The sequence below is a fragment of the Onychostoma macrolepis genome, chromosome 02 (genome assembly GCF_012432095.1).
Source record: "Onychostoma macrolepis isolate SWU-2019 chromosome 02, ASM1243209v1, whole genome shotgun sequence".
Lineage (NCBI taxonomy): Eukaryota > Metazoa > Chordata > Actinopteri > Cypriniformes > Cyprinidae > Onychostoma > Onychostoma macrolepis.
In genome coordinates, this window is record NC_081156.1 from 26,549,205 (window position 1) to 26,575,616 (window position 26,412).

At 37.5% G+C, this 26,412-nt stretch overlaps 1 protein-coding gene across 3 annotated transcripts in view; it reads right to left on the reverse strand.

Moving 5' to 3' along the window:
* zgc:110158 (uncharacterized protein LOC553590 homolog) overlaps positions 1-26,412 on the reverse strand; it is a 75,041-nt gene that overhangs the window by 17,917 nt on the left and 30,712 nt on the right. For all 3 annotated transcript variants that reach the window (XM_058748570.1, XM_058748562.1, XM_058748553.1), the window contains one exon: positions 6,955-7,044. In XM_058748570.1, coding sequence (XP_058604553.1) covers positions 6,955-7,017 — 63 coding nt within the window. In that variant the 5' untranslated portion in view covers positions 7,018-7,044. The remainder of the gene's footprint in view (positions 1-6,954; positions 7,045-26,412) is intronic.

Sequence of the window (26,412 nt, forward strand, 5' to 3'; positions counted from 1 at the left end):
AAGCAAAGCTCTCACAAATAGATGCATTCATGTATCTCACAGAAGCGCAACAATATTTGTTCGTGAACGTCTTCACTATTTGACTATACAGTAAACAGATGCATACATTTCAATGCTAAACATATTGATGTACATGGATCGTCTTTGAAGTTCAGTGACTAAACAAAAGAAGAAAGAAAATCTCCTGAGGGAGGCGGCAGAAGAGGCTGTTTCAGTAGTTTTTTTTCACCGCCCTGTCGAGTCTGTGTATGTGGTTGTGACCCGCACTTATTACTGCCTCTTGACCTTTGGCCAGTGCTCAGACCTCAGACAAGCCCTCCCGCTGGTTTCAGAGCGGCTGAGGAAACCATCCATCCAACACGACCGGAAATCTCCTCGCTGATGACCAGAACTGCCACACAGACCGCAGCTGCAGAACAACACATCTGCCCAGGGTGCAACACTGACCCACCCACGGCAACAAAAATAACACAACTGAAAGAGATACAGCACAGTCAGAGTCTGTCAAGTGGCCTATGGCAGTTAGCAAAGATGCTCTGATACACAAAATGCAGCTGGCCACTTTTTTCAGTACAGTTTTGTTATTTCTCTACTGTCTGTATGAATAAAAATGGCCAAAAGGCACAAAATATACTAGAAAATTAAAAGGAATGATCCATCCAAAAATTTACTTATCTTCATGTCGATACAAATCTGTATGTCTTACTTTCTTCTGCAGAATACAAAAGAAGATATTTTGAGGAATGTTGGTAACTAAACTTCTTCGGGTCCCATTGACTTCCTTTGTAATTTTTGTTTATACAATGGAAGTCAGTGGGAACCCACAATTATTTGATTACCAACATTCTTCAAAATATCTACTTATAGAAGTCAATGGGAAACAAAACTGTTTGGTTACCAACATTCTTCTAAATATCGTCTCAACAAAGTCAATGGGAACCAAAACATTTTGGTTACCAATGTTCTTCAAAATATCTTCTTAATGTCAACAGGAGCCAAAATTGTTTGGTTACCAACATTCTTCAAAATATCTTCTTATAGATGTCAAAGGGAATTGAAACTGTTTGGTTACCAGCATTCTTAAAATATGTTTTTATGGAAGTCAATGGAAATGACATATTTTATGTTCTGCAGAAGAAAACAAGTCATACAGGTTTATAACGCCATGAAGTGAGTAAATAGTGAAATAGTTGATTTAATTGCATGGGGCAACATTCATTTAGTGATACAAGCAGCCTGTTTATAAACACATGCATGAATTATGTGGACTGATAAACTCTTACGACTTAGGTAAGGACTTTTTGAGCTGGTTTTTGGGAGATTTTTGTTTCCGATTTAGCCATGACCCGTCTCTGACCTCCCTGTGAGAGAGGATCGCTGCGGGGTCTGGCATGAGAGCTGCTCCACTGACTGTCCCAGAAACCATGCACCAATACAACAGGAATACATGACCATTGTGTGTGTGCGTGTGTGTGTGTTTTCCCTGGCTGCCTGCCTTTTTCAGAGTGGGTCTGAGGGAAGGATTAGAGGGGTCTAGGGATGCTCAAGGCCTCTTTAACTCACAGTAGCACTGAGGTCATGACTGTTCATTACACCTCATCACACACAGCAGTGGTAGCTGCTGCTCACTGTCTGCCTTTCTCTGCTAAACAATCTTGGTCCTTCAGTAACACCCGTTCACTTCCACTCCACCTGACTTCCTACTCAATAAAAGCAGGGGTACTGGTGACCATATTGGCAAATATCTGCATTTTTTCTATTTTCCTTATTGGTGTGATTTGAAAGATATTGGAAGCAGATGGTACCACAACTTGCTCTTTACATACATTTTTACATATTCCATATGAAAATCTGGAGTTCTAAATCAAATTTAAAGATGCTAATAAAAAGAAGAAAGAGTTTGATTTTGAAAAAAGTCTCATTCTCAGTAAAACAGTAATATCTTCATATTAAAATAAATTTTCTATTCTAATTATATTGTAAAATGTAATGTATTCTTCAGGGCTCGACTAAAAATCGGGTGTGGCTCACATGTCCTGAAAAGTGAAGCTGCGGGCTCTTTGATCGCCCCGGTGGCTGGCTGTAGTACAGGTCATAAATCCCGCCCTCTCCATGTAAACAAATGGGACTTGAGTCAAAATAAAAAAATAAATTACACTTCCAATACAATTTTCCGAAATATGGTTTTGGTCATTTAAGGTAGTTGTTAACACGCTGATATATGTTCAATTGTTCATTTTTGTGATAAGTTTAATTTTAGCTAGTAATTTGATGCTATAAAAACAGAGCGTGTCGTTATGGTTGATTGGGTCTGCGGGAGTTTGGGCGGGAGTTTGATTCCACGGCTCCACCTCACGACTCTACTGCGCAGACTCGGGCTCCAAATGACGTCATTTTCTCAAGATGGCAGCGGCCACATTGAGATCCTTTGGCTTCACTTTTGGAAGCGGAGACGCGTCGTCCATCTTTTTTTACAGTCTATGCTAAAATATATATGAGCGAACCGGAAAATGTATTTAGGAGCATGAGTGCGAATACAATCACAAAATACAAAACAGTCTAACTTACACAGTAGCCTATAACAAATGTGTTAATTTCTTTATTGAAAAATGGCGATACAGCCTCATATAAATATTGAACTTTTAAAAGGCAACGATTTAATTTAAATGATCACAGAGGCGGTGACTGAGGCAGAAACGCAGCCGTTACCCCGGTAACCCTGTAAACAAAACAGCTGCGCTACTTTCCTAACTGTAAATAAATGTTTATATTCACTTGAGTCTTCACCATAGCACCAAATAATTAATACTTAAAGACTCAAGCTATTTATTTATTTTAATCTAACCTAAAACATGGCTATATATTGATTAATTCGGTATAATTGCTCAGTAACACTTAACAGGCTCAATTAACATTAGTTAACTACATTAGTTAACATGAAATAACAGTGCATTTATTCATCTTAGTTCATGTTAATTTCAACTTTTAATAATACATTATAAAATCAAAAGTTGTGTCTGCTAATATTTTTCAATGGAGTTAACTTTAAGAATAAATAGTTGTATTTTTATTAATCAACATTAACAAAGAATATTAACTACTGCAACAATTAGCTATTGCACATTGTTAGTTATAGTTGACCTGCTTTAACTAATGTTAATGTTTAACTAATGTTAACTAATGGGACCTTAAAATAGGTAAAGTGTTACCTACTGTTCTTTCATTCATTTGAACTTAATCTGTTGCACTCTAATCTTGAATCACTTGTTTACTTTATATTTTTGTGTATTTTTTAAACTAAAGTCTTTCTTTAGTAAAATATCTTTAATTAAGTTATGCCTGGCTCACACTACAGGATTTTTAAAATCCTAACCGATTATGAAATCTGGTTGCAGCAGACACATAAAGAGAATCTTTGCAGATTATCTTCCATCAAATCTTAAACATGTACACACTACAAAATTTGCAATTCGTGGCGCATCACACACTACAAGATATTATTAAGATTATCATGCCAGAGGGAGCGCCTCACGTGATCTCACGCAGCAGCTCGTCAGCAATGTTTACATAATAGCTAGCATACTAGCAGCTTTCACTCACCCGGTATGTTCAAAACTGAGGCGATTTCACCCCAGCACTTCTCTTTCTCCTTTTCGGTTGTGATACGTGTTTGACATATTATACAGACAATCCTGTTACTACAAAACATGAAGAAGCAGGTTCCTCCGTCTCCACTATTCAACGAAGCCGTACAGCAGCTGTTTTGCGGTCGCGCATTGGCTGATATAAGTGCTGACGTAATCATATAGCCGTCATCATCCCGATTTAAATCCTAAATATCAAACATGTTTGATATGATCGGGGCGGCCCCGATTTGTGTGCTAGAGGATCGGGAGGTGCAAAGTTCTATCGGTGAACACCTCACATTACCAGATCTGCGCCGAACATCGGGACCGATCGAGTTGCTCGACAAGATTTTCCTCCTGATTCTCAGGAGGGGGAAATCGGGGCTAAATCGGGCAAAAAATCCTGTAGTGTGAGCCAGGCATTACTTAACCAGTTAGGAGGACAACATTTTTTCACTTAGAAATTATATATTGTGATAAAAAAACAACAACAATAAAAAAACATATAGCCTACTGTAACAAAAGACTATTGTGAAAATTTGATTCCGTCACATACCTAATGTAAACACAGTTTAATAGGACTATAAATAATTACATAATTAGCCTATTAAATATAGAGTCTGAACCAAAATTATGTGTACTTTCTGTATTCTGATAAATTAAATAATTGTGCTTGTAAATGTCTCTTTATATCCCCTTATTAAGCTAAAAACACACAATTGTAAAAATTTGCATTGCGCCCCTACATTTTTTGAATGCGCTCCTAAATATTTCAACTTAGCGTCAAGCCCTGTGTGTGTATATATATATATATATATACACACTTTTAGATTTAAATTTACATTGTACACCAACATACTTTAAAAATGGTACATATCTAACAAATATATGGTCTTACTATGGTAAAGTCCAAAAAAAAAAAAAAAAACAGTAGTATCATAGTATTTTTTGGTAAAATGATTTCTAATATTAAATTGTTTTCATTCCTAATTTTACAAGAATCATATAAAATCCTCGAATAAAAGTACTGTTATTTAATCAACAGACACCATCGTACAGATCATAATCACGGCTATTATATATGTTATAACAAAAAAAATTATCAACAGCATGAGTTAAAATTTCTACATTGTGCATCTCTCCTAAACAGATGAATGAACCCAAACCCACACAGTCCTGGTCTCTCAATGATGTGGTAGAAACTAATCTCAGGAGCAGCAATCACTCACACACACACACACACAAACGCGCCACAACACCTCACACCTCTTCTCTCTCTCCCTCCCTCAGCGCTGAGCTGATATAAATAGCACTCCTCTGCTTCTCAAAAAAATCTCCTCCGCACGTCTCCCTCCTTTTTCTCAAACCTTTCCCCTATATTGCTCTCCTAACCCTTCCTTCCCCATACAGCGGAGATTCCAGACAGCGGTCGAAAGCATCTCCTCCCTCAGCTCTGCCTTATCACTAACACTGCCAAATGCCAGGCCTGTCCATCACTGAGCAAACACTCCACCATCCCCACTGCATCATGGGAAGGGCTGTGGATGTGTACAAGCATGTTTGATTATGAGGCTACGTGTGTCCGTGCTTGTATTGCAAGTGGTTGTGATGTTTCAGGTAAACACACAGAAATGGAAATAAAAAAAGCTCTTAAACACAATAAATAATCTAAATCTCCACCTCATGACAAGTAGAGGAAATTCTGATGAAAAACTGATGTCTGAGCACTTAATAATTAATAGCACCATTACTAGTGCTCATACTGAAGATTAGAGATATGAAGAAGCCACTAATAATTAGCGATGCACCAATACTGGCTGTCACCAATAAGTCGTTAATTATTTTCATCTTATGACTGATGGCATATAAATGGCCAATATTAAAATTCTACAAAAATATAACAAATATTTTGTCAAATAAGCTACAAATAAAAACGTGTTACTAAAAGCATAAATGCTCCAGTTTTGTTTTTTTAAGCATCACAACATTATAATGTACAGTGTGAAAATTCATTTTGAGATTTGCTAAAGATTATTATTAGTCTTTTTAAAGATAAACTGTAGGTTAGATGATGACAGCAAAGGGAATCTAAACATAAAAATAAGAGAAATCACCATACATCATTAATAATACAATATCAGCAAATCCCGCTAAATAATAATAAATATAAAAATAAATAAAAACCGTACCAATATATCATGCGTCACTACTAAAAATGTAAACTTTCTGCACTGTTTGTACTAAAGACATGTATGGCAACTCAAATCGAGTGGATTGAGAAAAACTTTTAATCTGGCGGACGATAAAACGGGCGAATAAATGAGAATGAAGGGAGGGACCATATCTAGGGAACAGAACATCATAAAGACTTGGCTTATTTTGACTTGTGCCAACAAGTAACCACCTAGCAACCATTAAAAACACTCAGAACTCCTTAGCAACTGCAAAGCAACGCCATAGCGTAACGGCAGCAATATTTCCACAGGAGAGCACCACTCGCATTTTCTTCAGAACAAATCAAATCTAGTTTAACTTCAATGTTTCTGTATAGACATTACTGATAAAGAAGACTGATCTGTTTCCACAGGCCATCCACTTAAAATGACTTAAGAAACTGATCAGAGAAAGAAAACTGTAAATGTCCACATCGCATTTAACAAGTACAACACCTTCATGAACACAACACAGCCTGCAGTATGGAAAGAATAAAGCTGCAAGCAGATGGATAGAGGTACGATAAAGAAAGAGGAGAAAGCTTAACAAGAAAGAAAGAAATACAACAAAATATTTTAAAGAAGTACAAAATCATTCAGAAGCACATGAAGAGTCAAAATCCCATTCATTCATTTTCTCTCTCTCAGAGTCACAGTTAAATGTTTTGTAACACAGCTAATTCACAATCAGCAGCAATTGTTTCCACTGGTTCGTTATGGGAGCCGTATTAACATCCAAACTCCATATATTAGCTGTTTAAGTAACTATTGGGGTCTCAATAACATGAGATAGGAAGTGTAATACAGCTCCAGAAATGAAACTACAGCTACTTTCCACTAACACTTAACGCTCTGAGCCTCCATCTTACCGGTGAGGAATAATACTGAGTGGAAAAAAAACAGAAGTTCAGAATGATCTCACACAGACAGCAGAGCTCCAGGCTGCTGTCAAGCCGCCCACAGCCACAGACAGACCCACCAGCAGCCCACGCGCACACAGAACGAGAGAGAGTGAATAAATGGATGAATGAACGAACGAACGAACGGAGCGCAGGTGTGACAGCGTGATGAGTGGAAAAGAAGGCAAGGAAGAGAATGAAACCAGCTGTGCTTACCTGAAAGAAACCAGGGGGCATGGGTCCGCCTGGCATGCCGTCGTTGGGGGGCATGTTGCCCATTACGGGGCTGGGGGCTGCTGCTGCACTCTGGGAAACAGACAGAGAGAACAAGTTAGTACAGATATTAAATAACCCTGATACAATACTAATATTACACCAATGCTACTTTGATTTTGACATGACATGATTTATAGTGCATTGTTTGGTTCATCAATAACAATATGGCATTAAAAAAACAAAACCTGATGCTGATATTTGGGTTATGAGTAGAGGTCGACCGATAGTGGATTTTACCGATACCGATAGCTAGGTTGGACCACACTGGCCGATACCGATTAATCAACCGATAGTTTTCAAAATGGATACTGAAAGAAAGCTAGTGCTTTACTATTTAAAAAAAAAAAAAAAAAGCAGCAACAGTACTGAACCATACTTTGTAAATGAATAAAAATATTAATATTATTTACTATATTGGTCATTAAAGTTATTTCATAATTTGCTAATGTTAAAAGAAGAAACTTTAAAATGTAAAAATATAGCCTATTAGTAGCTAATAGTGAATGTTGAAATGAAAACACTAACAAGGAACAATACTTCTACAGTTTTCATTAATGCTACGAATGGACTTTTATTGTTAAATGTTACCATTTAATTTCAACAGTCATGCTTAAAGATGGCCATCTTTAAATATCTACACAAGGCCATAGCATTAAAATTACATACATATGGATATTGTATGTGTACTCACACACTTTATTTGCTTCTATTTTTTAACACTTGATAATTATTTAATCAAAAAAAAAAAAAGTTAGTCGCGCAGCGCTGCGTCTAGGAGAACTCAGAGGTATCACACACACCAGACGCTTTGCGTTCAAATCAAGTACAAATAGGTCTAATACAATTTATTTAAATCACCAAACGGACATAAGTTTGCTTCAAGAATGAACGATATGGCATAAATTAGTTTGAAGTTCGGTGTTTAAAAAAACAGAGCAAGTGGAAAGAGAGAGCGCGATCTATTACAGCTCTCTACATGAAGCATACCGACTTTATTAGAGCCACAGAAAGACAAACGTTTTGCTGAAAAATGCACAATACATAATTTACAGCCTAGGGTGAAGTGATTATGTACATTCACAACGATTTGGGACAAATATAATGTAATTTAATAGAAAAATATGTGAATGGCGCTCTGTTCCGCGTCAGGCTTTTCTGTCGGCTGTATTTAAATGCGCGTCTGGAGTTTCCCGCTCTGTGCAGCGCGCAGTGTCACGTGTCAAAATAAACAACACGTGCTGTCAGTGATTTCCGCCTCTAGAGGCCGCTCTCGTACTGTATAATGCCAGCGGACCCTTCTCAGCCATTCCGGCAACGGTTGCAAACCGGAAAACTATCGGCATGGATTTTTGCCGATAACCGATAGTTGTGGCAATCAACTTTCGGTGCCGATTAATCAGCAAAACCGATGAATCGGTCGACCTCTAGTTATGAGTGTTATGCAGTACATTTATATGTCTCCAGTATGTCCTCATATATTGTTGAAAAATCTTAAATGCAGAATTTGCAAAGATGAAAATCATTTTTTGAAATGTCTAACATTAAAAACTAGTATTTAGCCTATATTAAATTTCTTTTTCATTTTCTGTTACAAATGTTTTAAATAAAATCTCGAAAGAGAATATTGTTTTAATTTGTAAATAAATTAGAGCGATTCATTTATTTTTATAACTTATAATTTTGATCAAATAATACATTTAGTTTAAATAATATTTACAAAAATAAAATAAAAATCATTGACATTACTTATTCTCAATACTAATATATCGTAGTGCTGTCAAACGATTAATCGTGATTAAATCGCATCAAAAATAAAGGTTTTTGTTTACATAATGTGTGTTTACTGTGTATATGTATTATATATATTTAAATACAAACACATGCATGTATATATTTAAGAAAAATATGTTATGTTTATATATTCAATATTTATATATAATATAAAATATAAGAATATAAAATATATAAATTAGTACTGTCAAGCGATTAATCGCGATTAATCACATTAAAAATACAAGTTTGTTTACAAAATATATGTATTAAATATATTTATAAATAATACAAATTATATGAATATACATACTGTATATGCATGTAAATACATGCAAATTTTCAAAATATATACATGCATGTGTGTGTATTTATATATACATAATAAATATACACAGTATATATTATGTAAACAAAAACTTTTATTTTGGATGCAATTAATCGCGATTAATCATTTGACAGCACTAATATATAGATTATTTTATATGGAATATATTCATGTTTCATGGAATATAAAAAAGTTCTATTTCAAATATATTCTGCTCTTTTTAATTTTCAATTAATCAAAAATCCTGAAAAAAAAGGGGGAAAAAAGTAAAAATTCAGCTTTGCCATCATAGCAATACAGCCCAATTTAAAATATATTTATTAAATGCTTACGGAACAGAAAACAGAAACGTTATTTTAAATTGTAATAATATTTATTGCATTTGTCAATCAAGTAAATGCTTTTAGGACGATGTTATTTACCCATGACACTAATAAAACAACCAAATATGGCAGGAGAAGAAAAAAAAAATTTTTTTAGCCTCCAACGATCAACAACTGTCTTACAAGACAAATGCTTTAACAACAGTTGAGCAGACACAAAACAACTCGGACAATAAAGAAACAAAACAGGCAGAATTTGTTACATTGCAGTTTGTGTAATTACAGCAAACAAAGCTTTTAGCTGTACAACTTCGTTACACGGCTCTAAAACAGAGCAGAATGCTAAGTATCAGTGTGCATTTACACAAGCAAGATCACTCTCGGTAAACCCGCACATTCAGCTCAGAGAGTGTTAACACGAGACGTTTATTTGCATCAGAAAAACGCCTGCACTACAGCTCGGCTCTTGTGTATCTGTGTACATACTTTCCCTCGTAAAAGGGGCATAAAACAAGCAAACAGAGCGAGAGGAGCCTCAAGTGGAATCTCCTGAGCTAGTGGAACACTTAGAGACTGGGGCCCCTTTCCTCCGTTGGCCCCGTTCCCTCTTTCAAACCTCTTTAACAGTCTGCTGCTGCTGGGGGCTTGTGTGCTTGCCAGTCTGCCCTGTTCTACCGGAGAGAGAGAAGATGGAAGGAGACGAGGCGCATTGTGGGAGTCTGTGTATGTGTGAGTGAAAACGAGAGGAAAAGAGACTAAACAAGGAGGGAAAGGGGGGAAGATAAAGGAGAAAGCAAGAAAAAGAGAAAGAGAGGGTGGATTAAAGAGCAAGAGCTGGCAGTCGGCTCACACACTCCCTCCCCCTGCTGTAACTCAAACCTCTCTACAGCCGCCCTACAAACAGCTACGCCACCTCTGACCTCAAACACACACATACACAAACTCACACAGTCTCTCTCTCACACATGCATGACCCTTGGGGTCAGTGGGCGGAGCTTATTGAAAATGACTCCTCCCATTTACTCCTGAAACACAAACACTGGGGAAGGCTGATAAATGGAATCCTCAAAGATTTTGCTGCTGATACAAAATTAAGCAACATTATAATGCTCTTTTTATTTACCAATTAGGACTACTTTTACAATCCCTCATTTGTTGTGCATCGCGCAAATATGATGTTGTCATATAATGACTAAACTTCAAGTAGTAAAACGGCTTCGAAAGTTGCTGAGTTTGATTCATTTCTATGAAGCAGTTCAAATAATTCTAATTAAACTGGCCATTTCAATGAATCAAATAAACTGAATCAATTCAAAACTATGATTCAGTGATTCAATTGCACCATCATTCAGATGTTAACAGAAGTCCATGCAATATATTAAATATTGAAAATGATTTTGCTGGCAATATAAAGTTAAGCAACATTGTGATGATTTTAATGTACTTTTTATTAGGCCATTAAGTTTTTTAAATACCGTGTCATTAGACTAGTTTCACAATTCCTTCTTGTCTCGTTTCTGAAAAGCATAATAGCGCTAAGACGGTAATTCAAACTTCAGTAGAAAAAATGCTATTAGATTTGGCAAGATCAATTCATTTCTGTGCATTAGTTCAACCTGCCATTTTCAATTAATTAATTAAACACTATGATTCACTGATTTGTTTGCATCTTTCAATAATGTTAAAGTCGGATGAAATGAAAATTCACTCTAACTTCTGGTGAAACGACAGACTTCTCAATGGTAAATTATGTCAGACATCTATTTATTTAGTTCACTTAAACTAAGGGTGACCATATGTGCCATTTATACGGGACACGTCCTGGCCAGGATTTTTATATTGCCTAAAACATCCAAAGTAGTTTGACCAATAACATGCAGGTATTGTATGTAATCGACCAATTGTGGGATGTGAGAAGGTGAAAACAATTAAAGCGATGCAAATACACGCACGTGTTTGTTCGTTCGTTCGACTTGAAGCTGCGCACTGATCATTGTATGACACCAAAGTACCGCAAGAGTGATTTGAAAGCATAAGGAGCCGTCTGCTCTGCTCTCTATAGCTCTTGTGAAATAATTTTTCAGCCAAAATCTGGATGTTTTAGGCAATATAGAAATCCTGGCAAGGGTGCGTCCCGTAAAAATGGCCCGTATGGTCACCCTACTTAAACTCCACCCCTTTCTTACAAACAACTACAAGCTCACATTCAGATCTGCCTCCATCCAAAAATAGCCAATGAACTAAACCAAGTCCCACTAATAACTCTAGCATGATGTACATCACAAAAAATATACAGAATAAAAAAATCAGTTTCCGTTAAATTGCGACTTTTAAATTCAATTGCAAAAAGCACAATTAGATTTGACAAGTTCGATTTATATCTGTAAATTTGTTCAAACTCTTCTTTTTAATTCAAAACTATGATTTGTTTGCATCGTCGCTCAAAAATGTCAACAGAAGTCCACAGTCAGCAGAAAAGTGTCACGCTTTCCATATAATAAAATGTTATTAAAAAAAAGAAATACTAAAAAACAATTATATATATTTATGATTATATAAATGTTGATCTTTTTTAGCTGTATTCTACCTATAAAATACACATTTTTGAAAACACATGGCAATAATAAAGAACTCAAAAACATCTGAAGAAAAAAACTTTGACAAAAGGTTGAAAAACATCAAGATATAATCTTCTCAGCTTATATTGTCTAGCCATAATACACACAAACACACTCATGAGGCAGGCAAGAAGGAAGACTGAGGTAGAGTTTGCTCTTAAACACACACTGTGATACTGGCGGCTGGTACTGATCCAATACTCAGGGGAGGTGAGTGTCTGTGAACAGGGTCTGGTTCCCTGTTCCACCCTGAGATCTGCGGATCTTATAGAGCTGTTATACAGCATCACCCCCTATGCCACACACACACACACACACACACACGCTCGGTCCCCCCTCGCCAACCCAACCAATCCCAGCTAACACAGCAGTACAGGGGGCGTGTGGTGAACCGTAACCCGGGGCGACCAGAGAGTATTAGCGCTCGGGCTCCAGCTCTTTTACGAGGAGAGAGAGAGACTGCGGTGGCTAGATATGGCTTCATACACACACGCTTAAACACACAAAGAGCTGTGCATACTGCGGACAGAGGGGAGGGACACCAGAACTGCAGTGTGTGTGTGTGTGTGTGTGTGTGTGTGTGTGTGAGTAAACCCAGTCCTGCAAGTAAGATGCGGCTCTGTTCAGGTGCATAAAGAGAGAGTGAAGAAGAGGGGGAGAAAGAGGCCTCCTTCGCCTTGTTGCCATGACAACTCCGACCTCAGCTCTCCCTCTACAGTGCCATTAAAACCCTCAGGCCGTCAATCATCTGCCAGTAGGGAGAGCGTGTGCATGTGTATGTGTGTGTGTGTGTGTGTGTGTGTGTGTGCATGCATGTGAGAAGGGAGGGACCAAGCTTTTCAGCGCTCGTCTCGTTTCTCACTGATTACTGCCATCATCTCATCAAGCCATTAAACAGCAGCTCATTTCGGTATACACACCTCTACACCAGCCACTAAATAACAGTACTCATGTAAACATAAACATACACACACAACACGCTCTCTCGGGTATTACGCTTCGGCACGGTACTCAATACCCGCTGCACAAGTAAACAAACACTCCAGCATGTTCGCATAAACACTTGGGGTTTACATCTCAACACCAGTTGCAAAACTAATATTCGACAACCAGTGCTTGACAAAATAGACACGTGCCTCTGATTAAAAAAAATTAAAAAAGTGGGGGGGCAACCATATTCACATACCTCAGCATTTATATATATATATATATATATATACATATACATATACATATTCTGAAATATATACATACATGCCTCTGTGTATTTATATATACATAATAAATATACATCATTAATCATTTGACAGCACTAATATATATATATATATACAATTTTCATATCGTCCTATCGTCAGCCTGTGAGATCGCGATACACGATATTATCGTGCTAATTTATTTAATTATTTATTTACTTAGATTCATTGCCGGAAATTGAACCAACTCCAGCGTAAGGCTAAAAGCAGCCTAATGTTTCTAATATGACTGAATTTGTATTTAACATGATGACAAATTAATAGAAACATCGTAAGTTACTAATTATAATGCTTACATTTCCTCAGTTATTCAAAAGCAGCTACAGAAAACAAGCAAAGAACATTACATTACATTACCCAAGAACATCATCACAAGCTCGGCCTAGTTTATGCACTTTAAAAACACTCCCGTTATAATCAGTGAATCTACACTGTATGATGAATAAATCTCTTATACTTACATCGCACATACAACTGCAATTTGTTGTTTATGATGAGAGAACTCGCGAGTCAGAATTGACTCTGATTGGCCATTGCATTCATAAACTCAGCATAATCGTGTGATTGGTTATAATAATGCGCAACACTGTAAAAACGCGGAAAAAGAAATATAATGCAACAAATAAGCCCTAATATTAATTAGATAGTATTACTAGCCTGATAATAATAATAATAATAATAATAATCGTCTTGCTATCGTCAAAGGCATCATCCACAGGCAATATCTCTGACTATCGCCGATACATGATACAATTGTCTATCGGCACAACCCTATCATACATACATTGTTAAGATCTATTTATTCTACTCAACCCTAATTTAAAAATAACAGTTTTCGTTCTCACATACTGATTGGTGATTGGAGACCAAACTTGTTCATGTGAGAATTTAAAACATAAATTTTTGACTTAAGAAATTCAATCCAGTTTTTTTTTTTAGGTAAAATACTGCAATATTTTGAAGTTGCATGTAAATACTTGAGTTAAAAGGGGGGAAAACTGCATAAAAAATTTTTTTAAATCTTAATTTCAAAGAATATCATGGTGCTACCATCACAGTAGTGTCCAAAAATGATGGTGTTGCTATGGCATCATGTCCAAAACATCAAAGAACGGTAATACCTGTTTTTTTTAATACCATGACATATTATGGTTTATTTATAAATTGTTTGTGTCCTCAGGTTTCTTTGCAAACCAGTTCCTACACACCACACTCCCACTCACAAACAACCAGCTCTTAAGAAACTAAGCTTGCTAAAAACACCACCAAGGCTGCTTCTCTCATTCATTTACATTTCAAGCTGAAGTTCAGTCAATTAAAACTTCACATATCTAAATGCTATCGGGCCGAGTAGCGGGACCTGTGGCATCCCTGAATGACTTGCTCCTGTAAATACACTCTTCTTTGAGGATGGACCTCTGAGCGGCTGTGTAGGTTATTAAAAATGATTCAGCGGGCAGAGTGCAAAGCGGGAGGCGAGGATCGGACCCTTCAGCTCGGTCCAGCATCCTTAACCTTTCCACATCTCCTCCTCTCCAAATCACTACTGATGGCATTCTCTCCGGTGGCCTCCATATCCCTGCTTTTCTCTCAGTCCCGTGCGTCTCTCTTCCCTTTCGCTCTGTTCCCATCTCTCTCGTACTCTCCTGTGTAGCTGTAGTTGAGTCTATAAAGATTAGCTGGAGAGACCTGCATGCATAATCAAGCTGCAGACAGATGTGTCGTTAACTGAATGGGAGATGTGCGTGTGTAAGAAGGTGTGAAGGAAAGTGAAGTGAAAGTCGGTCGTGAGGTGAGGATAGTCCACTAACTAAAGCTTATCCAAGCACAGAGCAACCAGAACCTTAAATCCTTCCTATGTATGTGAACTATGTGGGCCTAAAATCAGTTTCTACAGGTCGTCTGTGCTAAAAATGTATATTGTACATGTAATGTTTCTTCTTTAGTCTGTTTAAAATGTTTGTTTGTGGATAGAAGCCATACTTGTCTTGTAGCACAATGGCAATAAGAAAATTAGTGCAATAAAGACAAATTTGTAGTAGAATTTAATGAGGAGGGGGGTAATCAGGGTTGCCAGGTCTGCATAACAATACCACCCCCAATTGCAATCATGGGGAAAATGGCTATCAAAATCGCACCAAAATCATTTAACAGTATAAAAGCAGCCCAATTCTGTGGGAAAACCGTAGACTTGGCAACACTGGGGCACTAAACCAGGGCTTCTCAAAGTCTACATTCAAAGGTCCAAATCTACATTTTCATCAAATGTCAAAGGTCCAGAATGATGACTACAACTGGTTATTACAAAACTTGTTTTTAATAAACATGCATAACAAATCAACATTAAGTTTTTGAATAAAAAAGGGCCTTTTGCATTCAAAATACACTAATAACAATGCTCACTTCCGTTTGGAATTCGCCCTAAGTGAAGCGTCGCCCGATTACATCAAACATCATACGCTCACTGGATGTCATGAGAAAAATTTTAATATCTTGCCTTTCATTATGGACCACCTCCAAAAAGACATAAAAAAACTAAAATGATTTACAAGTTTAACGTGCATTTATCAAAGTAGGAAATATAATTAGTGCTCTTGAAATACGAAATGGAGGCGGGTCCAGATTGAATTCCCTCCGGGTCCATATCCAGACCATAGTCCGGACTTTGAAAAGTGCTGCACTAAACTAACATTAAATAACAATAAGTAATACATGTGTTACAGTATTTATTATTTATTTTCTGATTTTAAATTTAAAATCATATTTACAAATGCAACTTCTGACTTTATGTTTAATGTAACTATTAACTAAGATGAGTAAAGTATATTTCACGGTTAATTCATGTTAACTCATTTAATTACATTTAATAACATATATTAAATAAATATTTATTATTTATTTATAAAAATATATAAATGAACATATACACACAGTAATTACATACAATGCTTTTCAAGCTCATATTTTGTATGAGTTTGTGTTGTTGCTGCACTACGGTAAAACCCAGGGGGAAAAAAAGAAAGAAAAGGGAAAGAGTAGCATTAACACCCAACAACTAGTGACCAAATTCCTATAGCTTGTGGATGTCCTTTGAAATATTTTAAAGGCTAAGAGAGACACCATTATCTTCTTCACTGCTTTCATGTTCATCAGCACAAATACAATCCTCGCCAGCTTTGTCAAATGGAAGCACATGCATCCCATACTAACAATCTTCTACAAAACGGTCGCTGACATATTACTTTATTATGTGATAATTGGACTAGTGACAGCAGGTTAACCAAAGCTGTCTTTCAGAGCCAAAGCACGTTCATCGGGTCATTACGTTCAGCTCAGACCTGCGGCCTGGAAACTGTTTTAACGCAGACACACCGATACCCCCGAGTGTGTCCGTTCATATGAGCCGCACATGCTGGTGAGCGCTGACCCACTCCACAGATAAGACATGGAGATAAACACCTGTGTGGGAAAACACACAGCAGATCCGTCTCAGCAAACTTAACTCCGGCGCTGTGAACTACTGCTAATGAGGCTAACGTGCTGAAGTACTCTAACAGAACGAGAGAGAGAGAGAGAGAGGTGAAAGCCAGGCCTTGTAGCCTTTCATTAGGCCGGTGACAGCCCCACAGGGAGAATACTGTGTCACAGACCTCTGTGAAACAAAAGAAATGAGGGGACAGAAACGGCTGCCAAGACCACACTGCTAATTGGAGATAATTAATGCCATTAATTAGGCACTGAGAGGGAGGGAGGGGTGGGCAGAGAAGCAGTTATGCAGAAGCGAAACAGGAGAGGGACGGAGAACAGTTCAGGGAGAGCACCGAGGAGTTTCTGGTGTGCGCTCACAGTGTCCGATTCCTCTGTGACCCGGGTAAGAGGGGGTCGACGACACCTTGGAGCGCACCTTTTGGCCCACGGAAAATCCGCAATGCAAAATGAGGCAGTGCACTTTTAAACTCGTAACTTCGGGGAGAGTTACAGGCAATGCCCCAGCTAAAAGATACAAGGCAGGACTGAAAGAAAGCATATTATGTACAGTAACACTGGAACTTGCTCCCTTAATCCACAGGCAACACATACACAACACAACACAACATCTACTGTGGATGTAATGTGAACTCCACCAACTGACACAGATATGAATGGGGTTGAGACTCAAATGAAATATAGTTTCACATTTCTTAATAATTGTAATAATTTTTTGAAATAATTTAATAATAAATACACACGTCAAAGGTTTTGTCACGGTGCACACAGCGGGGAGGAACGAGGACCACGGAGACGAGGATAAACTCAAATAAACAGTCTTGAATCAAATCCCACAGGGCAAGACAAGGCAGGGCAGAGACACGCAGAGACACACAGGAACACAAGGAACATGACGAGTAGACCAGATGACAACTAACTGAACAGACAGGAACTTAAATACAAGGGATAAATAATCGCACACAGCTGAACGGAATCATAATCAAACTAAACAAGGACAGGAAAATGACCAAATAAGGAAACAGGAACTAAGACAGGGGTAAAACAAAACCAACACAGACCATAAACGTGACAGGTTAATTTAATTTAATTTTTTTATTTATTTTTTTGCACACCAAGGATGCATTTTTAATCAAAAATACAGTAAAAACAATAATACTGTTAAATATTTCTATGATTAAAAATAACTGTTTTTAATTTAAAATATAAATATATCTTAAAATGCAATTGATTACCATGATAGCACATGACTTTTTTTTTTTGACCCCATTGACTTTCACTGTATGGACAAAAATACATATCTTCTTTTGTGTTCTACAGAAGAGAGTCAGACAGAATGGCGTGAGGGTGAGTAAATGAAGACCAAAATTTTTTTTTATCATTATCAATATTAAAAAGAGTTGTGTTGCTTAACACTTTTGTGGAACATTTTGACAATCAATTTCATACAAGAATAAAAGTTTTAATTTCTTTAAAATCAAACCCAAGCTTCAAAAACTGATAAATATCTGATAAAAAGTTAAAATATTGGATTTGTGCACTTTTCTGTGTAAATATACTTAATAGATCCACTCATGCAATTTATGTAGATAATATTAAATCAAACAACAGTGCCAAAAACCTACTCAACTGCTCTCAATATCTTTTTACTAACTAACTGAAAATGTGAAAAAATATCTAATTAACTGAGAAGGCTACATGGCACTGTTGTGATTACATTTTTTTTATATTTATATCAACATTTAACTTTCATAATGAAATAAATGAGCATGTTCAACAACTACATCATTAAATCACAGTATTATTTCATTTCAATAGTATTAAAATTGACTACTAAATGATACCTAAGTGATACCCTATGCCATACTGAACCAAGGTATGACTGTGTCAATGTGAGAGGTAGAGAAATGGAAGAAAAAAATGTGAAGCTCATAAAACTGAAAGGTGTTAGGAAGAGCCAACTTAACCCATTTTTGTCACCCAGAAGCCTTTGGCAGGCACACTCCTCCTTACACACTGACCTGGTCCCAAACGTGCAACAAATCCTCCTCACACTTTTGAAGTGACACAAAGAGCCACTACTGTAAATAAATATGGGTGAACACTGTGGGCCTTTGGGATATGAGATTACACGGAAGCAGATTTAAAATTCTGTCTTCTCACAACTTTGCTTCTTAATAAAAGGATTTTGGTTGTGGCAAAGTTATGACCAATACCATATAAACAAAATGAACTACAATTATACAAGACAGTATGGCATTTCAAGAAACCTCTAAACTAAGCAGGCAGGCAAAACAAGTTGTATGAGAGGAAGACTTACTCATTAGGTTCACGATCCCGCAAAGACAATAAACAAAATAAATAAATCACTTTTTTGGTGATGAGATATTCTTCACACATTCACTCACCACTGGCACAGTTGGCTGATACAGGGGGTCAACAGGCAGAGATTTTCTCTACACTTGCTCACTTCAGCCTTGCTTGAACTTCGATGACCTCCCTATGACCAAAATCATTTGGACAGGCACATGTTTCCTACACCGGTTTTGGTGCAGGACCTCCTGCGTGCTCCGAGCAAGCTTTCCACTAATGTCCACAGCAGGGTGTAAGCACACAGGTCAGATAAACAACCGGCCACAACATCTCTTAATTCAGTGTAAAGCCGGATCTCAACCCGTAAAGAGTGCAAGAGCTCAGAGGATGGGCTGACAGGACAGCAGACACAAACATCTCAAGCTTTACAGAAGCTACTGGTGGTCTATGAAACTGCTGCTTGTAATATAGCGCTAAAAGCAACAGGGGGCGCTCTGCAGCAAATACACTTCCCTGCCTTTTAATTTCATGTAGTATGACCTGCCTGAGTAAATTAAATTACCTCATTACTTGACATAATGGAATTATATTGCTAAATAAAAGAATAAAATCAACAAGATTTATTTAAAGAGACAGTTCATCCAAAAATCTAACTTCTGTCATCATTTACTCACCTTCATGTTATTTTTTTTTTTTGTGAAACACTGTATATGTATGTATGTATGTATGTATACATATACACCCATAATATACATACACACACACACACACACATACATACATACACATATATACAAAAAAAATACAAATATAAAAAAATTAAATAAAATATGTATACATACATGCATACATACATATGTGACCCTGGACCACAAAACCAGTCTTAAGTATAAATTTTTCGAAATTGAGATTTATACATCACCTTAATAAATAAGCTTTCCATTGATGTATGGGTTTGTTAGAATCAGACCATATTTGGCTGAGATACAACTATTTGAAAATATGGAATCTGAGGGTGCAAAAAAAATATAAATACTAAAGAAAATCGCCTTTAAAGTTGTCCAAATGAATTCTTAGCAATGCATATGACTAATCAAAAATGAAGTTTTGATATATTTACGGTAAGAAATTTACCAAATATCTTCATGGAACATGATCTTTACTTAATATGCTAATGATAATTTTGACCCATACAATTTATTTTTGGCTATTGCTACAAATATACCCCAGCGACTCCCCCAGAGTTAATAAATTGAGTTTTACCGTTTTTGAATCCATTCAGCTGATCTCTGGATCTGGCGATAGCACTTTTAGCATAGCTTAGCATAGATCATTGAATCCGATTAGACCACTAGCATCGCATTCAAAAATGACCAAAGAGTTTCGATATTTGTCCTATTTAAAACTTGACTCTTCTGTAGTAAGCTATGCTAAAAGTAACTTTGTGCTAAGACTGATTTTGTGGTCCAGGGTCACATATGCATTTTTTATTTTATTTTTTTTTAACACCACTGACTTTCACTGTACGGACAAAAAAATATATATATTCTTTTGTGTTCTATAGAAGAAAGTCAGTGAGAATGAAATGAGGGTGAGTAAATGAAGACAGAACTTTCATTGTTGGGTGAGCAGTACCATAATTTCTTCACAAAAAATACTTAACCGTGTGGTGTTTAAATCTGCTTTGGCCCTGATCAGATGCTGCAGATAAAGAGCGTGGAGTCGAATAAAGTTGTCAGGGCTTCCTCTCGGCAGCTGGCAGCTTGCGAACAGGCACTTGCATGTCATTGGGGCAACCTGCACCAGCGTCTCCATGAATAAATAACAACACACCTCAAAATATCCCTGCAGGCCATGCCACACACCACAGCACATACAGCTTTATCACTCCCTCAATGTCATGGAATTTCATCCTCTCTCTCTCTCTCGCTCTCCTCCGCTGTGCTAGTGCGTGTGAGACAGCGTTACGCAACAAGAGGCAAATGTGTGTGTGTTTGAGTGTGTTGTAGGGTGTGTTAGGCATTAACTATACATTTAGAGTGATCTCTGTTTTCCTTTAGATGTTTAACCCCTCCCTTACCGTCAACGCTCCTTTTCCATCCAACTTCTGGATCTGATTTGAGGTATAGCTCATGCACGCACACTGTGAATGTTTAAAGGAACTTCCATGTCATTTGTAATCATGTCTGCGCTGACATACTGCCATTACAGGGTACGGTTGCTAGATGCACAAAGCTACAAATCCTTTAGCAGCGTATTTTCAATACAACATACAAAAACATTTTCCCATTATGTGAAACATCTCATGTCATTATAAAAGCATGTTCTTAAGAATCATCATGGAAAACCAGTAAGCCTCAAAGTACACCAGGAAACTTTGCCTTTACGAAATGTTACCATAATAAACATGGTTACTGCCACAAACCATAATACATTTGAATGGAACCTCAGTGCAAGAAACTTTGTGGAGATTTTATTAATTATTTTAAATTTCAGTGGTGACTAATAGCGACTCACCCAAATTGTTTCTTGACGGCTTAATATTTTTACATTTAAGATTTTAAGATCTGATCAAAAAAGTTGTTTTCTACTTTTTGACACACATGCGTTATAAATATTTTACATAATAAAAATAAAAACAGCAACAAAACAAAACCAATAAAGTAGAAAAGTGTTAATGCAATAAATTATATTATATTATATTCATTCAAAAGTTTGAGGTATGTACGATTTCATTTTTTAAACTGATACATACTTTTACATAGTTAGAAAATCTGTTTCAAATATATGTTGTTCTTTGTATTTATCAAAGATTCATGAAACAAAATCACACAGAATTTCCACAAAATTCACAAAAAATGTTTTCAATGACTTTCGAATGATTTCAGAAGGATTGCATTTAAATTGTAATAATATTTCACTAAATTACTGTTTTACTGTTTTTTGATCAAATAAAGGCATCACTGGTGACCATAACAGATTTCCTTCAAAAAAATCTTACCATCCCCAAACTTTTGAACAGTGTCATATATTTGTTGCTAAGAAATAATAACAGTCTATCTCTCCCAAATTTTTGTTATAATAACTCTAACAATAACATCTGTCAGAAACAATGGTTACCATGTTATATTTTTAAAAAGGTCATGACGACTTAAAAATAATACAACACAATATAAAACAAACAATGACAGTGCAAACCTCCAGGGAACAGAATGACCTAGAACCAGAGACTTTAAGACCCCGGGGAGAGTCATGCCCCCAACACACTCTCTTACACACACACACACACACACACACACACACCCCCCTAAGAAAATTCCAAGCTCTCCCTCCCCCTTCCTGCTCTATGATAATTCTGTGAGTGAACGCACAGGCCGCTGAGTCCCAAGAGAAGGAATAGTGTCGCTTGCCTCTACCCTTCCCTCTCTTCCTCCCTCCCCCCTATCGAACACCCCCCCCCCACACACACCACCACCACCCTTTACCAATAGGGGATGGGTGTCAGCAGCTTGCCGAAGCTGTTGCCATGGAGATGGGTCCTGTCTGCACTCGGTCCCCCAGGCATCCCAGATCAAGAAGGCAGAGGGGGGAAAGAGAGGGATAAAAGAGTGAGAAAAGAAAGAAAGAGTGTGTGACAGAAACAGAAAGTAAGAAGGAAAGAAGAAACAGTGCAAGAGAGAGAACTCAGTTGGAAAAGAATTATATAGGTATGGCCAATATTTGGCTAATTTGGGCTTAATAAAGACAAGTGTTATTCCTGACTTTGTCAATGCATAATGCACATTTTCTGCTAAACTAGAGTAAATACGGAGTAAAATAAATGTTAATAATGTGATTATATATTTATTATATATATATATATATAGAGAGAGAGAGAGAGTTTGCTTTGATAAATTTCTAAATGCAATAAGCTCAACAGGACTCAACAGGAGGATCATTATTACCATTACGTGGTTTATTTTAAGATAATGATCTACTGACTGAACATTATCCTAAAAATTAAATATTAATTTTGAGCTTTTATTATGCAGGAATAAAAAGACTGTAGAGTGATACAACAGACTAGCACAGCTATTTAGTCAATCGGCTGGTCAATTAGCATCGACCGTTAGTGAGAAAATCCAACTTTGCCACAAATGACGGATAGGAAATGAGACAGCAAAACACGCTTGTGACGGAAGAATGTCATCGTAAAGTATCATTAGTGCTCCAATCCAGCCAGATCACATATCAAACGCTGTCATGCTGTCAAAAACGGCATAGCTTGACTGGCTTGCACCCTGTAAACTTGTGCGCTCTCGCTCCAGAAGTTCAATGCGACTGTTTCCAGTAGCTAACAGAAGTCAGTTGCGAGAACAAAAGGGGGTTTCCTGCTCTGGCTTAAGGGGGCGATATGTCATAACAGGACATGAGAGATGTCACTTTAAACTCTGAAACACACGAAACGAGAACACAGGAGGAGGAGGAGGAGGAGGAGGAGGAGGCGGTCTGGCCTGAGGAAAAATAACAGATGTCTTTGTCCGCTGACTTCAGACTATCATTTAGACTTCCATTACATAAACCGTGATGCCTCAAACAGTCATTTGCGCCCCTCAGGTGTTCAGTGCTGAGGTACAGCAGCTCGGCGAAGTCACTCCGTTTCCCTCCCGTGAGTTCGAAGCAATAACTCCTACGTGAATATGAAGTGAGCGCATTAACGGCTGATAATGCAGGGGCTGGGAGGTCTTGTGCGAGATAACGGATGACTTTTGCCTGCGTCTGGCCGGCTCATCTGTGCCGTAATTGAACCAATCAGAGCCTCTGCTCCTCAGTCACCTTCTCTGTCACCATCAGAGGAGAAAGAGGGAGAGAGCGATGGAGGGGGGACAGCAAAAGGGAGAGAAAATTCCCTCTGTGCCTTAGCCAGATTAAACTGGCTTTGTAATCCGCTTGGTTTTCACCCCCTCGTCCTCAGATCCGTGTGTGTGTGTGTGTGTGTGTGCGCATGGAAAAGATAGGGAAAAAACACACAGCATAAGTCGATGGGGGAAAGGGGGAGTGAGATTTCCGTTATAAACAAACCGCACGTGTTCCAGACACTCCAACATAAATATAAATGAGGAAAAGATAAAAAAGGAGGCGCAAGATATTGTGTGTGTGTGTGTGTGTGTATAAGAGAAAAAGCTGGATAGGGAGCACGGGAAGCAGTGAAAAAAACAGTGCGAGTGTGTGGGCTCCTATCGTAACAGGAACGAGGCGGGATAACGCTGTTTGCACACACGCTCTCTCGCTGTCAGTCTGATGGTGTTGATGACAGCAGGACCGAACGGAAGATGCCAGGAGGTGACTGCTTCACGTTGCTGCCAGATAAAGAGAGAAGAACACGTCACATCACACAGCCAGTGGGTGGAAGAGTGTGTGTGCGTGTGTGTACGATCAGCCCTCACTAAATAACACTCACTGGTGGGGAAGACCAAACATGCAAACATACGACTGTAACACGTGTGGTCACGACTGGTCACTGATGGATTTGTATTAATCTGCACTCTCTGATTTAGAGTGGACAAGAATGAAGCGTCAGCCGTCAACAATTTGGAACGACTGCCAGCGTGCCTGTATTTCACGTGGATCTCCTTTCTACTGTCCAAACAACTATTAGAGTTAGTTAAAGTTTGTCAAATTGAGAGAACACAGAGTTCTTGAGAAACATTTGTGGTCTATTTTAAACTAGACTTGCAAATTACAACGCAATTCCCGAAGACATCTGTCTGCATGTGTATGGCTGTTTAGTGCATGAAAACTGATTAATTGAATTTTTTAGAACTTCGGAAGGAAAGAAAAAAATTCTCAATTAAATTTAGTAAGAAAGGGGAAAAAATTAAGAAATTAACAAACAGAGGAAGGCATTCAGAAAGAAAAGTATATATATATATATATATATATATATATCCAGGAAGAAATGGGGGGAAAATCAGGAAAAGTTAAGAAAGAAAGAAAGAAAGAAAGAAAAAGAAATAAAGTGTCTGAGAACACTTTAGATTTAATAAACTACAACAGTAACATTGTTAAATAATTACTGTTTGCAAACAGTTCAACAAGTATAGCATATAATTACGGTAATATGACAAATGCTTTTAATACCCTAGCTTACCAAAACACACTGAAACTGAGACCTCAAAATATTTAAATATTATTGGAAACTTCTTCGGTTTGAAGTTCAGGAGGCCAATTTGTAACTTTATGAATGAAGCTTTGACTGAGAGCAGTGTTTAAGCATGTTTGTGTCAGGTTAAGTGCCTGTTCATCATGTTAGTCATGACCTCTCTGACACACACCTGCAACCTTGAGTAATTAACGATATAATGAAGACAAATGGTTAGATTGGCCAGTCAACTCAGCCCTCTTTAAGTCACTTTTTAAATCCACTGATCAGCATTACTATCCCAGCAGTCGTGCAAAAAGGGATTCTTATAGTAAACCAGAGGTTGATCCGGACTTCAATTAGTGTTTTTTTTTATTAGTCAGTTAGTTGACCATCATGACCATCCCTTGAATTACAATGGTGACAAATACAGAAAATGGAATAAAAATATTACCACTATAACCGTGTTATGTGACCTGTGTGTGAGAAAAAGACTCCAGACGACAATGTCCTTGGACGACAGAGGACGGCGCAGAGCCAAGGACGGTCTAGAGCACGAAGAACAGCAGTATTTTGCACATTAACGTTACCATGGACACCATGCCAAACATGTGCATGCTGTACATGCGGACACGGCCAATTTGAGTCTGTCTGTGTACGCTAGATCTGTTTATACCAACACAAGAAAAGGCCACATTAAAAACAACTCCAGAGGTTGAAGAATGGCTGAGAATGCATCTAAAAGAGCAGATTCCTTCCTCTCCGTCTCCATGAAGAAGACCCTCATTAATTCATGGGGGAGAAGCTCCCAGACATCAGTGAGCAAAGCAGAAATGCATTCCTCCGTAACGGTAATGACTTGGATAAAAAAAATAGAAGAAAAAAAGGAAATAAATCTATTTGCTGAATAAAATGTAAATCTTGCAGCTTTTACAAACATTAAAAGCCTCTAGTCATTACTGCCTTATTCCCAGCTAAGTCTCAGTGCTGATGAAGTCATGAGGAACTAGATCCTGAACAGATTTTTATGTTGTTGTTTTTTTTGTGTGTGAATTTAAACAGATTCACAAACAGTGAAGGAGAGGGAAAACGAGAATCTGGAAATGTTGCAAGCTGCACTTGAACCTGTAACAACCACATGAGCATCATAGCTCAATCTAAAGTGGAAAAAAGGAGGAAATGT